The sequence below is a fragment of the Ranitomeya variabilis genome, chromosome 3 (genome assembly GCF_051348905.1).
Source record: "Ranitomeya variabilis isolate aRanVar5 chromosome 3, aRanVar5.hap1, whole genome shotgun sequence".
NCBI lineage: Eukaryota > Metazoa > Chordata > Amphibia > Anura > Dendrobatidae > Ranitomeya > Ranitomeya variabilis.
The window spans coordinates 305449844-305463178 of NC_135234.1; the positions used below are offsets into that span (position 1 = coordinate 305449844).

Below are 13335 nucleotides of genomic sequence, written 5' to 3' on the forward strand. Positions count from 1 at the left end.
ATTCTGAGTGTATGTACTGTTGTTTTATTTACATTTAACACTGGTAACCAGGGTAATCATCGGAAGCGCGGCGGCCTGCGCTTAACAACCTGATGTTTACCCTGGTTACCCGGGGACCTCGGCATCGTTGGTCGCTGGAGAGCTGTCACACAGACAGCTCTCCAGCGACCAAATAGCGATGCTGCAGTGATCTGCATCATTGTATGTTTCGCTGCAGCATTGTTAAGTGTGAAGGTACCTTTACGGTATGTGTCCACGTTCAGGATTGCATGATGATTTTGTCACGATTTTTCTTCAGTATTTGTAATACAAAACCAGGAGTGGAACAATTAGAGGCAAAGTAGAATAGAAACATATGCTCCACTTCTGTATTTATCACCCACTCCTGGTTTTGGGTTACAAATACTTATGTAAAATCATGACCAAATCCTCATGCAATCCTGAGCGTGGACACATAGCCTTAGTGATTGAAAACACCTCATACACTTTTATTGTTTGTGAACACCTCATACAGCAATGAGAGACACACCAAAAAAGGCAAAATAAAAATGGTAAAAATAGTGTCTGACATTGCATATATGAGTTGTTTGAAGCACAAAATATGTGTAGACGGCGCACAGTGTGACTTGCTGAGAAGTATACAGGTAAATAAGAGCAAATATTGTATTACAACCAAAATTTTTTATTGGGGGGAAACAGAAAAAAAAAAGGGGAAATAAACTTAGGGGGTATCAACCTGTGCCACCATGGGGGAATGGTAGGTATCTTTTTCGGAATGGGGAGCGGAAAATGAGGATGATGACGACGACGAGGAGGAGGAGGATGTTGACCTATTATAGTCCAGGAGGCTGGATGGCAGGTCTAATGGGGAGCAAACCGCCACCTCTGCAGGGGAGGGAGGAGGCAACACGAGCCTTTGTGAGGTTCTTGGTTGGCTCTGGCTGCTCCTACTGCGGCTAGAGCCCCTACGTCTACTTGTTGTTTGTACTGGAGCAGCCAGAGCCTCAGTGCGGGTCCTCTTGCTTCTGTGTTTTTTTCTTTTCTTTCCCCGATCTCCCCTAGAATGATGGCTGCGGGAGGATGAGGGCCTGGCAGGAGCAGGAGTCGGCGGCACACTGCTATGGTGCCTGTGGTGGCGTCGCTCGGCACTTGGACCAGGGTGGGTTGGCTGGAGTGGCTCTGCAGCAGTAGTCGGAGTCATGCTAGCCAGCGACGGTACTACTGGCAGTGTCGCTGACTGCATGCGCCGAGACTGCTGCAGAGCCCTCACGTAGGAATTGTTGCAGTCCTGCATCACCGAAATCTGGAGTTCCGGCGTAAGGTTTTCCACCATGCCTTTAGCAATTGTGCTTAAAAAATGCTTTGCCGGATTTGAGAGCTCGGCTTCCAGGATTTCAAGGCGCTGTTCCATACTGGACATTTTATCGCTCAACGCCTTGAAACCGTTCTGGAACACCGTGCCCAAGTGCAAAAATTCGGGCATGACTGACCTGTCCGAGGCCCGCTGGCGCTGTCGGGAATTCCCGAACGAAGGTGCGCCAGAGGCCTCGGGCAGGGGAAAACCTGATGTACCGGCAGCCGGTTCTCCAGATGATGGTGGTGCAGGCCTGCTGTCGCTGTGGGAGGGCTGTGACGGTCCAGATGGCGATCCATGAAGTTCCGCTTCACAGGGGGGAGCTCGCTGGAGGGTGCTGCTGTGTGTCCTGTGTAAAGATAAGGAAAAAATTAGTCTTCAATTAATAACCTATCACATACGCCAACTCCTGTTAAAAAATTAACATTACATGACACATCAATACATTACAATCCCCTGTCTCTCAGTCTGTGTTGCCTATAATAAATTGCTGATTGTTACCGCCAGCTGACCATTAGGGCTGACGATAACAATTATGGACATACCTACGGTAGAAAATGACTGGTCATTCCCGCTGCAAAAGTCAATGCATACCTCTGTCATCGTTTTAAAACATTTTAAAAAAAAAAATCTTTCTTGATGCTGCCTATGCCGCAAAATTAGTAAAAAATTTAAAGTAAAAAAAAACATTTAAAAAAAAAATAAATAAATACACTTTGCTGATCTGATCGCAGGAACGGCCATGACGTTAGGATCATGTGATCCAGACGTCATCATTATTCATGCGATCAGAACTACCCTGACTCAGAACGTAACCTGTCATGGACTACAATGACTCACGCCTAACCAAAAAATTACTAATGGGCTATATACCATTCCACTAGGGTAAAAGGATGGCCAAAATGCTACAATGACTACATGGATGGCCAATACACTATGTTCCTTTGGAAATATACTATGTGTATATGTAGCTAGAACGTGTACTATGTGGCTGCTATATAGTGGCCTGGCAATCTACTATGTGGATGCACAATGTACGTGGCTGGGCAATGTACTATGTGGCTGTGCAATATGCTATGTGTCTGGGCAATGTACAATGTGGCTGTGCAATATGTTATGTGGCCAAAATACTTACTGTCGGCGGGTAAGGACCGGTCTTAGGAACTGGAGGGCCCTGTTGTATTTGTACGGCACCGACTTGGACGCAGCAGCACCACTCCGAGCTTGCTCCTCCGCAGCACGGATCCCCTTATTGAAACGGTCCTTCATGGATCGCCATCTGGTCCTCAACTTTTTCACTGTGAATGTAAAGACAAAAAAATGGTTACATATTTAGCATTTTAAAAGGATAAAACAACCGTGAGCGATGCAAAGTTTAGGCGTTGATCGCATCACACACGGTTGTGTTTATCCTGGCAAGATGGGTCATAGCAGCGTATCTGCAATACTCACTAAAGTTGCCTTTGGCCTTCGCTGAGGCACTGTCAAAGCCATCCCACAGCGACTTTGCCACCTCTGCCCACAAACGCCTCGACACCACCTGGTCCATGTGCCGAGGGTCACGGCTGTCCCACAATGGGCCACGCTCCTGGATGCTGGAGATCAGGAGCTCCACATCTATGCCACTGTCTCCTTGGTCCCGTTGTGAAACCTAGAAAAATTAGAAAACAAATAGGTTAAAAATATGCAAATAATAACAACCACCAGTACCTAGAATGATAGGTACCTTTGCCCTATCCTTTGCCATTTGATGTATGTATATTGATGTTTTCTACACCTGTGTTTTGGAATGTTTGTGTGCAGGGAGTTCAACTTTATTTTACCTTCCCCCAATACTTGCTGCCCTGAAAATCTATAATGTACAAAGGCCCCGTCTCACATAGCGATTTACCAACGATCACGAATAGCGATACTGCCTGGCCGTGATCGTTGGTAAGTCGTTGTGTGGTTGCTGGGGAGCTGTCACACAGACCGCTCTCTCCAGCGACCAACGATCAGGGGACCGAATTCAGCATCGTTGAAACTGTCTTCAACGATGCCGAAGTCCCCCTGCAGCATCCGGGTAACCAGGGTAAACATCGGGTTACTAAGCGCGGCCCTGCGCTTAGTAACCCGATGTTTACCCTGGTTACCAGTGAAGACATCGCTGGATCGGTGTCACACACACCGATTCAGCGATGTCAGCGGGACCTCAACGACCAAAAAACGGCCCAGGCCATTCCAACACGGCAGCGATCTCACAGCAGGGGCCTGATCGCTGGTACGTGTCACACATAGCGAGATCGCTACTGAGGTCGCTGTTGCGTCACAAAACTAGTGACTCAGCGGCGATCTCGCTAGCGATCTCGCTATGTGTGACGGGGGCCTAAGCTTAGTAAACATCCCTAGTGAAAGCAGGATGCTCCTCAAATGTAATGTTCCTCACAGCAGGATGCTACTGAAAAAAAAAAAAATAAAGAAAAAAAATACTCACTCGCCGGCCTGACGCCACATCTTGGCCCCGATCTCTCTGCTCCCGCTGACCGTCTTCCCCCTCACTTGAAGAAGCCTGGAAAAATTGTATACAAAAATTATTGTCAATGGTACAAATGGCAGCGAATTGTAAGCAACTAGACATAATTACTCACCGCACTCCCCCGCGCCGATTGGCTATGCTCCGAAGAACTTGGCATTCTTGCAAGTTTGTTCTGCAATGAAAAAAATGAGCAAAAAATTACATCCAATGCCACATACAATAAAATAGGCCCAAAACATTAAAACAACCACAAATGACTGTTGACTGATAGGACAATGCAAACTCAAAAAGCGACACCACAACGCCATACATTGCAAGAGAATACAATAGAAGAAACAATACAAGAATAGAACCAAATAAAATTCAGAAAAAATAGACACCTAAAAATTTCTACAGGAAAAAAAAAAGGCACAATGAAATAAAGCAAACTAATGAACGCCATAATTTACAATTACAACAAGACATAATCCAAAACAACACCATCTGGTGACATCCACCAAAATACATCAGAAAAAGGCGCTAAATAACATTCTAGATAATAAGCAATAAACATTACGGGACAACCGCTGTTACAATATACAGCAACCCAAAAGATAAAACATAGTCCAAATGAAAAGAAAACACAATAAATTTAAAAAAAAAGGCCCCCAACTAAAAAAAAAAAAAAAAAAAAAGAGGCCATACTACACACTTCTCAATGGAAACATTCAAGAAAGGAGATACATACGGAAGCCATGGGGAAAACGACATAAAACCATCAGTTAAAAAAAAAAAAAAAAAAAGGGAAAATACAATTGAAAATAGAATGGCATAGCAGCACAGAACAATACAATACAAATGAAACATCATAAATGTAGCCCCCCCATCAGCAAGAAAAGACACTCAAGGAAAGAAAAAAAAATGCCAACAGCATAAAACACAGCAAGACATGAGCCAAGAAAACGCCATACGGATACCCCCAACAATAGAAACCAGAAAAAGACATGCACCAGAAATTTAACATAAAAATCTGCCAAATTTAAAGACATTGAACAACCGCATGACACCAGAACAACCCCAAATCCATAAAACCAATCCAAAACCAAGCAAGGCCGGTGACAATAAACGCCAGCATATAACGCCAGAAGTACATCAAAACAAGATTAAAAAACACAATTTTTCACTAACAACCAACAGTGCCATAACCGTACAATAGCACAGACCAAACATTGCACAAATTAAATCCAAATCAAAAAATAACACACAGAATAAAAAATATGCAATGAGAAATATATACTTACAGGTTTGGAAAGCAGATTCTCCTCTCAGTCTTGTCTGTAGTGAATAGCCTTGTGAAAGACAATGCCAAACCCCTTTTTTTTTATATATATATAGTGGTTTTTTTTTGTCTAGACAAAAGTCTAGACAATGTTTTGCATTTTTTATTGGAAAACGCATGCGTCGTACAACGCACCACGATGCAAGTACTTGCGTCGTCTGCGTTGTCAATACAAGTCAATGGGAAAAAAGCCGCATCGACGACACAAACACGACGCAAACACGACGCATGCGTTTTTTCCAAAGTCTGCGCCGCCCAAAAAATGCAACATGTTGCGTTTGCCGCGCCCTGACAGGTGCGCCCTAACGCCGCATGCGGCGTACAACGCACCAAAACGCATGACAACGCATGTACATGCGGCGCCATGCGGCCCCAATGTTAAAGATAGGGCCGCATGCGTTTTGGTGCGGCGACGACGCTGCGGCGCACACCGCAAATGTGAACGTAGCCTTACAAGTAGATGGCTCTGTCATAGGAAGTCATGGCAGGAAGTAAATCAGTGTGTGAAATGCAAAAGTCCCTTGTACTGAGGAAGGAGGAGAACTAGGCGCTAAACAGAGTGATTCCCAATGAGAGTGGTGGGATCTCAAAGTGTAGGCTTCTGAGTAAACTTAAGAATGCTACAGCTTTTTAAGGGGACGAGAGAGTAAAGAGACACACACAAAAGTGCTTATGCTGAGCATCTGCAAGTAAACATCGCCATCTGCTAACCATAGATGATAAAGTGAAAACTGAAAGAATTGCATTAGTAGAAAACCGAGAGTGAAGCGCATGTATCCTTGGGGAAGAGATTGGAGAAGACACCAGGTCAGGTGACACCTGTGGCGCAGTTAGTAATTATAAAAGGCCCAAGAGGGCAATGAAGGGGAGGAGTCGGTGACTGAACCTGTAGCATGATCAGCATGAGAGGCAGTGGAGTTGGCTTACAGCTGCCATTACAAGTAATCTAAGCAGTAACAAGTGGAAGACTGAGTACTCAGCTCCGGGAGAAGGAACGAATAACTATATCTGAGTGACCAGAGATAAGGGCTGAGAGACCCAAGTTGAGTAAGCTGAGCCAGGCTGTGGAGAGAGATGTTATGTGTGAGACGTTACTTCCAGCATAGACATATGGTACAGAGTGTGGGCCACGACTGTGCTTCAGGGAACGAAAATGGCCAGTGTAACGAGCATACTGTATACCAAGTAACTCACTAATCCGGGACTTGCTGCCTAGAGGGAAATACCAGTAACACCGTTATGTACTGTGTGACGTTTTGAGCTGCGTAGAAAAAAGACAACAGTGACGTGCTCAGTAGTGAGAGTGACACCTGCTAGGCTGGGGCATTAGGTTCTCTCTGTGTTTGCGTGGGTTTGCTCCGGGCACTCCAGTTTCTTCCCACATTCCAAAGACATACTGATAGGGAGTTTAGATTATGAGCCCTACAGGGGACAGCGATGATAATGTGTGCAAACTGTAAAGTGCTGCGGAATATGTTAGCGCTATATAAAAATAAAGATTATTATTATTATTACTGATAAACAGTCCTTTATCTGCCAGATATTGAGGAAAGTGTGTGTAAGTGTGGCGCCCCAGGGTCCTGGTCGACACAGTAATGTCGATTTCCTCATGGAGAGAGTGATGTTACATTTGGAGGCAATGAAGGAGATCTCTTTATCAGGTAACACAGTGCATGCAGCATGTTCACACTCCAGACCAGAAGGGGGAGCTCTAAACCTGTTTAAGGTGAACTCCCCTATAAGTACATCCTGATCTGGAGGGAAAAGAGTCAGTTCCTGTCACGGTGACACCACCCAGAGCCGGGTCATCTAAGAGATCCTATAAACAGGCTCAAGTCACCAGTCATGGGTTTTGTCCTATCCGTCCACAGGGGACAGAGAGAGACACAACATCTCTGAGGACCTTATTTGAAGCTTATGCAGTAAGGGACTACACCACTACAGCGCAAGGGAAGGCTTCTGATTTCCACCTGGATAAGGGGACTCTGGACTTGCCTCCAAACCGGCTGGCCTCTGCCTGCCCTATGATCTGGTGCCCTGGACTGTGGCTGCTGAAACCAACAGTAAACAAGGTAAAGAGACTGCAACCCTGTGTCCTCTTTCTTCATTCCACCTTTCACCATTCCATCAGCCATTCACCAGGAAGCCCTGGGGCTATAGTTCACCTGTGGGAAGGTATACCATCTAGCTGCCATAACATCACCCCAGCGGACCCCTTTAGGGCACCATCGGTCACCCTGACCGAATACCACAGGTGGCGTGACAGACACAAACTTTATCCCTTTAAAGACCTTTCCCATATTACATGGACATCCCAGGGCCACAGACCGGGTCGCCGCTGTGACATCCCCCTTTGAAACACCGGACCCGGTACCAAGTACCCCCTTGCCCTGACGGGGTGCTATACATATATATACATATATATATATATATATATATATATACATACACTCACTGGCCACTTTATTAGGTACACCATGCTAGTAACGGGTTGGACCCCCTTTTGCCTTCAGAACTGCCTCAATTCTTCGTGGCATAGATTCAACAAGGTGCTGGAAGCATTCCTCAGAGATTTTGGTCCATATTGACATGATGGCATCACACAGTTGCCGCAGATTTGTCGGCTGCACATCCCAAAGATGCTCCATACAAGGCAGGATGGATCCATGCTTTCATGTTGTTTACGCCAAATTCTGACCCTACCATCCGAATGTCGCAGCAGAAATCGAGACTCATCAGACCAAGCAACGTTTTTCCAATCTTCTACTGTCCAATTTCGATGAGCTTGTACAAATTGTAGCCTCAGTTTCCTGTTCTTAGCTGAAAGGAGTGGTACCCGGTGTGGTCTTCTGCTGCTGTAGCCCATCTGCCTCAAAGTTCGACGCACTGTGCGTTCAGAGATGCTCTTAGGCCTACCTTGGTTGTAACGGGTGGCGATTTGAGTCACTGTTGCCTTTCTATCAGCTCGAACCAGTCTGCCCATTCTCCTCTGACCTCTGGCATCAACAAGGCATTTCCGCCCACAGAACTGCTGCTCACTGGATTTTTTTTCTTTTTCGGACCATTCTCTGTAAACCCTAGAGATGGTTGTGCGTGAAAATCCCAGTAGATCAGCAGTTTCTGAAATACTAAGACCAGCCCTTCTGGCACCAACAACCATGCCACGTTCAAAGGCACTCAAATCACCTTTCTTCCCCATACTGATGCTCGGTTTGAACTGCAGGAGATTGTCTTGACCATGTCTACATGCCTAAATGCACTGAGTTGCCGCCATGTGATTGGCTGATTAGAAATTAAGTGTTAACAAGAAGTTGGACAGGTGTACCTAATAAAGTGGCCGGTGAGTGTATATATATATATATATATATATATATATATATATATATATATATATATATATATATATATATGTGAGGGTGATCTCTTAAAGGGAGATCAATATGATTGCTTGTACCTGACCAAATATAAGCTGAGTGCTAGCTTAGAGGCCCAGAATGTATCAGATTCGCAGAGACTGTTACAAACTCCTCTCTCAGCAATGGCTTACTCACAACTGCTTTATTCTGAACAAAGGAAGATACTAAAAACACAGAATAGGGAAGGTCGCACAACTTCTGAATAGTTAGCGTCACTCTGATTGGTTCATTCCAAGCTTCATTTCCAAATACGGTGTATTCCAGTGCCTTCACTCCTGCATTCCAAAGATTCCTTCCAGGACCGTTTCAAGGATCTTCAAGACAGTTTCAAAGACACAATCGCCATCTTGCTACACCATGTCTGAACTGACTCATATAAGGTTTAATAATTGATTTCATTAGACATTTTCTCCTTCACAGTCCCCCCTAAATCAATTATTAACCTGATGTCACAATGTAATATGACCCAATTGGTGGTCTGTCAATCAATGGCGCAACACACACAAAAAGGGATGGAAAATGGGAAAGGAAGGCCTTACCAATAGGGAAATGGGGAATGGTGACCACCTGAATTTAACCTGAACCTGTCCCTGCACTGCCCTAACGCCCTAAGTGGGTCCTTCCCCCCACCGCCGCCAGGAACCTCGTCCCTCACTGATACCTAACTCTGCCCTGACTAGTGCACTGGCCGGCAAGGGACGCTAGCCTCACCACTGCAAATAATACACACAGGGGACAGTGACAAACACAAAAAGACAAGGAGAAAACACAGTACATTGATCATGACATCTGAGCTGTCCATTAGACGGCAATGTTGAGCTTTTACCCCCCTTGATGCAATCTTTATTCATGTGGAAATCATATATAATCAATCATATATATATTTATCCCTGTTTAATAAATCGAATTGGTCTTCAGGGGTTTTATAGTAGAATCATGGCCATCACCATCTTCTTGGAAAACCAGCGTAGGGGTTAGGCTGTCCACGCTCTTAGTGACCATCTGTTTAACACAAAGAAATATACAACAAGAAACCACAGACACGAAAATAAGGATTACCATAATAATTGTACCAATCTGTACCAACCATTTCTGCCATCCTGCCATTCATTCAAACCAAGTATGCTAAAGATCACCAATTCCTGATTTTTCTTAAGTTCCTCAGATAAGGATTCAAGCTTTTTAAGGCCACCAGGTGTACGTATCCCACGCCCACTGTGTTAGGGCGGCACAGACACTCGGCAAACACGAGTACAGAACACACAGAATGGTTCGAGAAACACAGGCAAGTACTACAGATTCATAAAGGAATCAGCAGACTTACCGTGTTTTTATGGAGGTGATCAGTCCCCTAGTCGAACCACTCTGGACGTTCTTCCTCGATCCATTCCGGGTGTCAATGTCTGGGGAGTGTACATCCTCAATGAGCCACATGTTGGGACGCCAAAAATGTGAGGGTGATCTCTTAAAGGGAGATCAATATGATTGCTTTTACCTGACCAAATATACCGTATTTTTCGGACTACAAGACGCACTTTTTTCCCAAAAAATGTAAGGGGAAAATGGGGGTGCGTCTTGTAGTCGGAATATACTTACAAATTATGCGGCAGCGGCGGCGGTCCCGATGCAGCTTCCCTTCCCATGCTGGTGCAGCTGTGGCTGTGCTGCAGGCAGGGGCTGTGCTGCAGGCAGGGGCTGTGCTGTGGGGCTGTGGCAGCGGCTCTCTGGGCTCAGTGGGGGCTCCGAGAGGCATTTCTTCAAAGCCCGGAGGCCCCCCGCTCATCCGGCATGTTGTGGTGGCCTCCGAGAACATAGGCGCCAGGAAAATGGCCGCCAGGCCGGCGCACGCTCAGATTCAAATCTCGTCAACGAGATCTCGTCTCCCGAGATCTCGGGGCGAGATCTCGGCAACAAGATCTGAATCTGAGCGTGCGCCAGCCCGGCGGCCATTTTCCTGGCGCCCATGTTCTCGGAGGCCACCGCAACATGCCGGATGAGCGGGGGGCCTCCGGGCTTTGAAGAAATGCCGTCGGAGCCCCCACTGAGCCCAGAGAGCCACTGCCACAGCCCCGCAGCACAGCCTGTGCCCCAGAGCCCAGCCTGTGCCCCAGAGCCCAGCCTGTGCCCCAGAGCCCAGCCTGTGCCCACAACACAGCTTGTGCCCCGGAGCCCAGCCTGTGCCCCAGAGCCCAGCCTGTGCCCCAGAGCCCAGCCACTGCCCGCAGCACAGCCTGTGTCCCGGAGCCCAGCCTGTGCCCCAGAGCCCAGCCACTGCCCACAGCACAGCTTGTGCCCCAGAGCCCAGCCTGTGCCCCAGAGCCCAGCCACTGCCCGCAGCACAGCTTGTGCTCCAGAGCCCAGCCTGTGCCCCAGAGCCCAGCCACTGCCCGCAGCACAGCTTGTGCCCCAGAGCCCAGCCTGTGCCCCAGGGCCCAGCCACTGTTCTGGAGCAGAGCACAGCCCCTGCCCCGGACACAGAGCCTCCACCCCTGACCAAGCACAGAGCACCAGCCTGGGATGGGATTTCCTGGAGGCCAACGCACCAGCCTGGACCACTTCTCCACCTGTGGCGATCCCTTCACTGGTAAGCTGAATTCGGACTGTAAGACCCATTTGAAACATTTTTTTTTCCTTATTTTTATTCTGAAAATTTGGGGTGCATCTTATCGTCCGGTGCATCTTATAGTCCGAAAAATACGGTAAGCTGAGTGCTAGCTTAGAGGCCCAGAATGTATCAGATTCACAGAGACTGTTACAAACTCCTCACTCAGCAAGGGCTTACTCACAACTGCTTTATTCTGAACAAAGGAAGATACTAAAAACACGGAATAGGGGAGGTCGCACAACTTCTGAATAGTTAGTGTCACTCTGATTGGTTCATTCCAAGCTTAATTTCCAAATACGGTGTATTCCAGTGCCTTCACTCCTGCATTCCAAAGATTCCTTCCAGGACCGTTTCAAGGATCTTCAAGACAGTTTCAAAGACACAATCGCCATCTTGCTACACCATATCTGAACTGACTTATATAAGGTTTAATAATTGATTTCATTAGACATTTTCTCCTTCACATACAGTATATATACAGCATATTTACAGCGTCGGACTGGAGCACCTTGGGCCCACCACAGAAAACCATTCTTGGGGCCCACTATGTAGCTACATAGAAATAGACACACAGAATTTAATGCAGCCTCCCCTCATAGGGCATAATGTAGCCTCCCCCCACAGAATATAATTCAGCCTCCCTCTTAGGGTATAATGCAGCCTTCCCCCACAGAATATAATGCAGCCTCCTCCCCCACAGAATATAATGCATCCTCCCCCCACAGGATATAACGCAGCCTCCCCCCAAAGAATATAATGCAACCAGGACTCAATCAATGTATAAAAAACAAACACAATGCTTACCTCTCCTCCTTGCTCCCACGCTGATTACGGCTCTGTTCGGGTATCAGCAGCACTGCCTTCTGCTCGGCACACAGCGGGTACGCGATAAAGTGATGTCATCATGCACATGTAGTGTCAGAGGCAAAGGCAGAGGGGACTGATGGGAGAGGGAGCATCACCTGATGCCCGCTCATCTATTATTGCTTTCAACTGTATCGGCATCTATGATGACGATACATTTGAATGCGGTGCACACTAGGGGGCGGTGTTGGCGCCAGGCCCGTTCTGACTTACGGCCCCATAGTGGCCGCATGGGCTGAGGGCCGCTGGGAGAGTGGGAAGCCTTTGTCTGCCAGCCCTGATAGCTTGCAGTATTAGATGCAGCTTGCGGCTAACACTGCCAGCCATTAAAGAGAAATTAATATTCACTCCTCTCCATGCCCATGGGGGTGTGGGGAAGGGTGAATGTTCATTTCTGTTTAGCAGCGAGCACAGGCTTTAGCCGCAGCAGCCGGCTTCTACCTCGTGTCACCAGCTGCTGCTCCGCTGTCACAGGGGGCCCCCATGGCAGCTGCATGGTGTGCCGCAATTAGCGACATGCCACTGACTGGGGCCCCTTGAGCAGCAGGGCCCTAGGCAGCTGCTGGCCCTGTATTCTGCAGGTGTCAGTGCCTGGGCCCACTGGAGAATCCTATATAAACATATATCTATACAATGTTGCATGTATATTCTCCTTTCTTGCATTGCTGAGTGTCATCATAGCTCATTATGCTGTTATGGTCTACTATTACCCATAATACACAAAGGCCTCCACCAATCAGCGACGGGCACAGTATCGACGTAGATGTCATAATGGTTGCCATGGCGACGATGATGTCATAAAGGTTGCCTCGACCAATCAGTGACGGGCACAGTCTGCCGCGAATTCTGGAATCATCATTGTCCATATACTACGGGGACATGCATATTCTAGAATACCCGATGCGTTAGAATCGGGCCACAATCTAGTATATATATATATATATATATATATATATTTATTTATATAGGTACTCATGTTAGTCAAATAAATAGTTGTTTGTTAAGTAGACTGTCTCCTCATTGTCTGTGTTGTTGCATCCGCGTACCTGTTAAGGGTATGTGCACAGATTTGCCTGTGGAATTTTCTGTGCAGATTCTTCCTCTCTTGCCAGAAAACTCAGGTGCAGATTTGTTGCGTTGTTGATGTGGTTTTTTTATGCTTTATTTCATGCAGATTTGTATGCATTTTTGAAAGCTAAATAACGATCTATTGTGGGCAGGGATGGTACATCTCACTGACGGCACACTGGGTTAACATAGTGG

At 46.7% G+C, this 13335-nt stretch overlaps 2 protein-coding genes across 3 annotated transcripts in view; one reads left to right on the top strand and one right to left on the bottom strand.

The window, feature by feature from the left end:
* Positions 1–13335, top strand: part of OPRD1 (opioid receptor delta 1) — a 267279-nt gene that overhangs the window by 62209 nt on the left and 191735 nt on the right. The gene's annotated exons all lie outside the window — the stretch shown is intronic.
* Positions 732–5320, bottom strand: LOC143817538 (uncharacterized). The gene is made up of 4 exons (XM_077299032.1): positions 2807–5320; positions 2490–2652; positions 970–1703; positions 732–736 (listed from the first exon to the last, which is right to left on the bottom strand). Exons 1-4 carry the CDS (start codon positions 2901–2903, stop codon positions 732–734), a joined length of 999 nt encoding a protein of 332 aa, XP_077155147.1. The 5' UTR covers positions 2904–5320.